Source organism: Scyliorhinus canicula, chromosome 13 (genome assembly GCF_902713615.1).
Source record: "Scyliorhinus canicula chromosome 13, sScyCan1.1, whole genome shotgun sequence".
NCBI lineage: Eukaryota > Metazoa > Chordata > Chondrichthyes > Carcharhiniformes > Scyliorhinidae > Scyliorhinus > Scyliorhinus canicula.
In genome coordinates, this window is record NC_052158.1 from 160626573 (window position 1) to 160633840 (window position 7268).

At 57.4% G+C, this 7268-nt stretch overlaps 1 protein-coding gene across 1 annotated transcript in view; it reads left to right on the forward strand.

Moving 5' to 3' along the window:
- Window positions 1-7268, forward strand: part of p3h2 (prolyl 3-hydroxylase 2) — a 226237-nt gene that overhangs the window by 176500 nt on the left and 42469 nt on the right. The window contains exon 11 of the mRNA XM_038816136.1: window positions 639-789. Within this exon, the coding sequence (XP_038672064.1) occupies window positions 639-789 (151 nt within the window). The remainder of the gene's footprint in view (window positions 1-638; window positions 790-7268) is intronic.

Sequence of the window (7268 nt, forward strand, 5' to 3'; positions counted from 1 at the left end):
CATCTGCACTGTTCTGGTCTGCCCACACGTTTAGCTGATGATTGAAGGCTGGATTTTCCTTCTCCCATTGCCTCCGCCCTCTCCCAAGCTCATTGACTCGATGGCCAGTGTTTCTGTCTGAGTCTGGACAGTGAGCGTCAGCCATGGGGTCAGGTATATCGTACCCACAATTCCACTCTGTCCCCATGCCAACACTGATTCTCAATTAGCAGCTGGGGGCCTGGCTGCCTTCCCTCTCTAACTGAGACCAATGGAAGTGCAGCTTTACATCCATTCAGGGAAGGGAAAAAGCTGATTAGAACATTTTTGGATAGGGGCTGGTTTAGCACAGTGGGCTAAACAGCTGGCTTGTAATGCAGAACAAGGCCAGCAGCGCGGGTTCAATTCCTGTCCCGGCCTCCCTGAACAGGCACCGGAATGTGCCGACTAGGGGCTTTTCACAGTAACTTCATTGAAGCCTACTCGTGACAATAAGTGATTATTATTATTAGGACATAGAACATTACAGCGCAGTACGGGCCCTTCGGCCCTCGATGTTGCGCCGACCTGTGATGATCTGTCCATGCAAGTCAACAATCAACTCATACTCACTGAGTCCAGGTTGTCTTCCCCCTAACCATTCCACTCCTCTTTTTCAGTATGGGTATGAGGGCCGAATCCCATTGCACAGAGCCACATTATTCTATGATGTCAGTGAGAAAGCCCGGAAGATCATTGAATCCTATTTCATGTTGAACTCCACTCTGTACTTCTCCTACACACACCTGGTGTGTCGAACAGCTATCGAAGGTGAGGCTCCTTTCTCTCGAGGGCGAATGGTGTGGGCAACATGTTCAAAGATTGAGTAAAGAAAGTTGAGACACAGTAATTGTTTGACATGAAGCTTGGGTTGATTTTATTTAATTTTATTCATAGATTATCATAGAATTGACAGTGCAGAAGGAGGCCATTCGGCCCATCGAGTCTGCACCGGCCCTTGGAAAGAGCACCCTACCCAAGCCCATATCTCCACCCTATCCCCATAACCCAGTAACCCCACCCAACATTAAGGGCAATTTTGGACACTAAGGGCAATTTATCACGGCCAATCCACCTAACCTGCACATCTTTGGACTGTGGGAGGAAACCGGAGCACCCGGAGGAAACACTGGGAGGATGTGCAGACTTCGCACAGACAGTGACCCAAGCCAGAATCGAACCTGGGACCCTGGAGCTGTGAAGCAATTGTGCTAGCCACAATGCTACCGTGCTGCCCTAAAATTTAGAGTACCCAATTATTTTTCCCAATTAAGGGGCAATTTAGCGTGGCCAATCCACCTACTCTGCACGTCTTTGGGTTGTGGGGGTAAAACCCACGCAGACACGGGGAGAATGTGCAAACTCCACACGGACAGTGACCCAGAGCCGGGATTCGAACCCGGGTCCTCAGCGCCGTGAGGCAGCAATGCTAACCACTGCGCCGCCATGCTGGCCCTTTATTATTATATTATTGTCACATGTATTAGTTTACAGTGAAAAGTATTGTTTCTTTCATGCTGTACAAACAATGCATACCGTACGTAGGGAAGGAAGGAGGGACTGTAGAATATAATGTTACATTTATAGCAAGGTGGACAGAGAAGATAAACTTAATATGAGGTCCTAAAGATCACTAAATCTGTAAGTAATTGAATAAGAACATTGTTAGAGAGTTTAAAAGAGTTAGAATGAAGTTTTAGAATGAGAGTAAAGGATAGAATTGGAGTGTACGCTGGGCACAGCTTGTGTACTGGGGATCTGGGTGGTAGAATTGTAATTGTACAAAGACAGCCAATGTACTGATGGATTGAGTAAGCGGAGATGGGAAAACCTGGGACGATTCGCCCTTCAGCAGAGAAAGTTACCGGAATCAAGAGGGTTAAAATCAAAACGGCTTCTGACTGTGTGACAGGAGGCTGGGGACCCAGATTGAAGATGGTCGGGGAAACCAGTGGAGGGGATGAGAATATTTACTCAGTGAGTTGCTGTGATCAGGAAGGTGTTGCCTGAAGTGTCTGTGAAGCAGATTCAAGAGGAACTTTCAAAATCAAATTGCAGAATGTATCTGTAGGGGGAGAAACTACAGGGCTGTGGGTGGGTGGGGGTGGGTGGGTAGGGGGGGCTGTGGGTGGGTGGGACTGTGGGTGGGTGGGGGTGGGTGGGGGTGGGTGGGTAGAGGGGGGGCTGTGGGTGGGGGTGGGGGTATTCAATTGGACAGATATTCCCGAGGGCCAGCACAGGCCAGAATGGCCTCTGAGGTCTCATTCTCTGTAATAAAACCGGAAGTCCTGGGAAACCTTAGCTGGCCTGACAGCATCTGTGGAGAGAGAACCAGAGCTATCGTCTCGAGTCCAATGTGACATTTTCCTTTCCCAGCAGTGGGGATTAAATTAAATGGATAACTTTACCAAAGAGTTGGAAAATGCTGGGATGAATGGCGGGACCGGTGCTATACCACGATGCAAGATTATAATAAGAATCTTTATTAGTGTCACAAGTAGGCTTACATTAACACCCGTTCATTTTCTAACATCAAGAGAATGCGCCTGTCCCATCGGTAGGCGAGACCACGGCACAGTCCTTGTGGAGACAAAGTCCCGTCTTCACATTGAGGATACCCCCCATCGTGTTGTGCGGTACTATCACCGTGCTCAATGGGATAGGCTTTGAACAGATGTAGCAACTCATGACATCCATGGCCGCTGTGGGCCATCAACAGCGGGCAGCATGGTAGCATGGTGGTTAGCATCAATGCTTCACAGCTCCAGGGTCCCAGGTTCGGTTCCCGGCTGGGTCACTGTCTGTGCGGAGTCTGCACGTCCTCCCCGTGTGTGCGTGGGTTTCCTCCGGGTGCTCCGGTTTCCTCCCACAGTCCAAAGATGTGCGGGTTAGGTGGATTGGCCATGCTAAATTGCCCGTAGTGTCCTAAAAAGTAAGGTTAAGGGAGGGGTTGTTGGGTTACGGGTATAGGGTGGATACGAAGGTTTGAGTAGGGTGATCATTGCTCGGCACAACATTGAGGGCCGAAGGGCCTGTTCTGTGCTGTACTGTTCTAAATTCTAAACAGCAGCAGAATTATACTCAACCACAACCTGTAACCTCATGTCCCGGTATATCCCCCAATCTCCCATTCCCACCCAGCCAGGGGACCAACTCTGGTTCAATGAAGAGTGCAGGAGAGCATGCCAGGAGCAACATCAGGCAGACTGAAAACTGAGGTGTCAACCTGGTGAAGCTACAACACAGGGCTACCTGTGTGCCAAACAGCCTAAGCAGCAAGTAATAGACAGAGCTCAGCGATTCCACAACCAATGGTCAACTCTAAACTCCGCAATCCTTTTTTTAACTTTTATTTTCTTAATTTTCCAATTAAGGGGCAATTTAGCCTGGCCAATCCACCTAACCTGCACATCTTTGGGTTGTGGGGGTGAAACCCACGCAGACACGGGGAGAATGTGTAAACTCCACACGGACAGTGACCCAGGGCCGGGATTAGAACCCGGGTCCTCAGCACCGTAGGCAGCAATGCTAACCACTGTGCCACCGTGCTGCCCCAAACTCCGCAATCCTGCCACATCCAGCCGTGAATGGTGGTGGGCAATTAAACAACTGACTGGAGGAGGAGGCTCCACAAATATCCCCTCCTCAATGATGCAGGAGCCCAGAAGACAAGACAACAATCTTCAGCCAGAAGTGCCGAGTGGATGATCCATCTCGGTCTCCTCCGGAGGTCCCCAGATCACAGAGCAATGGGGTTGGGTCCTGAATACTGAGGGACACATGACAAAAAATTAATAATAAGGAAACGATGGATGAAATGAACAAACATTTTGCTTCTAGATACAAAAAACATTCCAGTTATACCCGTGAATCAGGAGGTGGGAGGGAGAGGGGAACTTGGTGAATTGCGATCACTAGGGAAGTTTTACTGAGCAAACTGATGGAGCTGAGGGCGGCATGTTAGCACAGTGGGTAGCACTCTTGCTTCACAGCGCCAGGTTCCCAGGTTCGATTCCCGGCTTGGGTCACTGTCTGTGCGGAGTCTGCACGTTCTCCCCATGGCTGTGTGGGTTTCCTCCGGGAGCTCCGGTTTCCTCCCACAAATCCCGAAAGACTTGTGGGTCACACACACCGGAGCCCACCCCTCACACACACTGGCACACAGTCCCCGCCCCACCCCCGCACACACAGAGTACAAAGGCAGTTTGCACAGGTGTGGAATGTGTTTAATAACAGACGTCCTGTACATGTGCCCATGCCCATCTAACTAATCTGTGCCCTGCAACCCTGTCACCTCACTCATCCGTGTTTACCTGTCTGGCCTCACGGGCCCTATCACTACGTCTGTGTGTCCCCCAGACGGTACAGCAGAACTGGAGGTGGACTCCTGTGATTCCTGCCCTGTGACTGGGGTCCCTGTCGGCAGCCGCTTCCTGGGGCGGCCCGGCCTGGATGGTGCGGTGCCACCCTGTTCTGCCCGCTGCCCACCAGGGGCGGGAGGGGGAGGCAAAAGTGACGTGGGGTTCCGGGACCCCCCCTGCAGGGGGACCCAGGACGGGCCCCATCACTCCCCCCCCACCCCCCCCCCCTCCTCCCTGTGGTACCCGGTGGCCCCGCGGCTCTCCCTGGGATGGGGGTGCGGGCGGATCCAGCACCTGGGGCACCGGCATCACCTGGCACTGCCAGTGCTGGAGGCCCCACGCTGGCATCGACCAGGGTCTGGACGTTCACGGCCATGGAGCTCAGGGAGTGCGCCAACCGTGTCTGGCTCTGTACAACACCATCCATCATCCGGTCAATGGCGCTGATGCTGTCATCGATAGCCTGCTGGGACTGGGCCATGGCCTGCTGGGACTGGGCCTTGGCCTGCTGGGACTGGGCCTTGGCCTGCTGGGACTGGGCCTTGGCCTGCTGGGACTGGGCCATGGCCTGCGGGGACTGGGCCATGGCCTGCTGGGACTGGGCCTTGGCCTGCTGGGACAGAGCAATGGCCTGCTGGGACTGGGCCATCGCCTGCTGGGACTGGGCCATGGCCTGCTGGGACTGGGCCTCAGCCTGCTGGGACTGGGCCATGGCCTGCTGGGACTGGGCCATGGCCTGCTGGGACTGTGCCATGGCCTGCAGGGACTGGGCCATGGCCTGCTGGGACTGGGTCATTGCCTGCTGGGACTGCGGATTGGCCTGCTGGGACAGGGCCATGGCCTGCTGGGACTGGGCCATGGCCTGCAGAGACTGGGCCATGGACTGCTGGGACTGTGCCATGGCCTGCTGGGACTGGGCCAATGCCTGCTGAGACTGGGCCATGGCCTGCTGGGACTGGGCCATGGCCTGCAGGGACTGGGCCATGGCCTGCTGGGACTGGGCCTTGGCCTGCTGGGACTGGGCCATGGCCTGCAGAGACTGGGCCACTGCCTGCAGAGACTGGGCCATGGCCTGCTGGGACTGGGCCATGGCCTGCAGAGACTGGGCCATGGACTGCTGGGACTGGGCCATGGCCTGCAGAGACTGGGCCATGGCCTGCAGAGACTGGGCCATGGCCTGCAGAGACTGGGCCATGGCCTGCTGGGACTGCGCCTTGGCCTGCTGAGACTGGGCCATGGCCTGCTGGGACTGCGCCTTGGCCTGCTGAGACTGGGCCATGGCCTGCAGAGACTGGGCCACTGCCTGCAGAGACTGGGCCATGGCCTGCAGAGACTGGGCCACTGCCTGCAGAGACTGGGCCATGGCCTGCAGAGACTGGGCCATGGCCTGCTGGGACTGAGCCGTGGCCTGATGGGACTGGGCCATGGCCTGCTGGGACTGCGCCTTGGCCTGCTGGGACTGGGCCATGGCCTGCAGAGACTGGGCCACTGCCTGCAGAGACTGGGCCATGGCCTGCTGGGACTGGGCCATGGCCTGCAGAGACTGGGACATGGACTGCTGGGACTGGGCCATGGCCTGCAGAGACTGGGCCATGGCCTGCAGAGACTGGGCCATGGCCTGCTGGGACTGCGCCTTGGCCTGCTGAGACTGGGCCATGGCCTGCAGAGACTGGGCCACTGCCTGCAGAGACTGGGCCATGGCCTGCTGGGACTGAGCCGTGGCCTGATGGGACTGGGCCGTGGCCTGCAGAGACTGGGCCATGGTCTGCAGAGACTGGGCCACTGCCTGCAGAGACTGGGCCATTGCCTGCTGAGACTGGGCCATGGCCTGCTGGCACTGGGCCGTGGCCTGCTGGGACTGGGCCATGGCCTGCTGGGACTGGGCCGTGGCCTGCTGGGACTGGGCCATGGCCTGCTGGGACTGAGCCGTGGCCTGATGGGACTGGGCCATGGCCTGCAGAGACTGGGCCATGGTCTGCAGAGACTGGGCCACTGCCTGCAGAGACTGGGCCATTGCCTGCTGAGACTGGGCCATGGCCTGCTGGGACTGGGCCGTGGCCTGATGGGACTGGGCCATGGCCTGCTGGGACTGAGCCGTGGCCTGATGGGACTGGGCCATGGCCTGCAGAGACTGGGCCATGGTCTGCTGGGATTGGGTGAGGTTGTTGAGGGCCTCTGTGATGTTCAGCCGGCTCGGGTCCATGGCTTCCTGTGTGGTGGCAGCCCTGTCCCGGGCCACGGATGGCCGCATTCCCGGATAGCCCCAGGCCTTGCAGGCTCAGTCCCATGGCCGACACCGTCGCCACCATTGTCTCCACCGCGGGTGCCACCCGTGCGGTGTTGGCCTGTGTGGCACTTGGCACCATTTCCTGCTGCATCTGCAGCTGCTGGAAACCAGCCGCCCCAGGGTCCCCGACTGCATCGGGTCTATGGGTGGGCGGGGGAACTCCAGGGACCCGGATCCCGTCTGGGCGGCAGGTGTTTGCCGGGGCTGGGCTGCCCTCCCACCGTCCAGCCCCTCGGCTGCTCCTACCCCACCTGCTGTACCGGAGGGACTGTGTGGTGCTCACCAGTTACTGTCCCAGAAGCCTCATCACTAATGTACCCAACCGAGGCGGGTGTCTCTGCGATGGTCGGGGGGTGGGGGAGAAAGCTGTGACACAGCCTCAGTGTCTCCATCGGACCGGTGGTTGGGGGTCCCCTGGGGTGCCGTGTCCTGTCTGTCCCGTGTGCTGGTGTCGGCACTGGGCCGGGGGGCTGGTATCGGCACTGGGCCGGGGGGTTGGTGTTGGAGCTGGGCCGGGGGGCTGGTGTTGGAGCTGGGCCGGGGGGCTGGTATCGGCACTGGGCGGGGGGGCTGGTGTTGGAGCTGGGCCGGGGGGCTGGTGT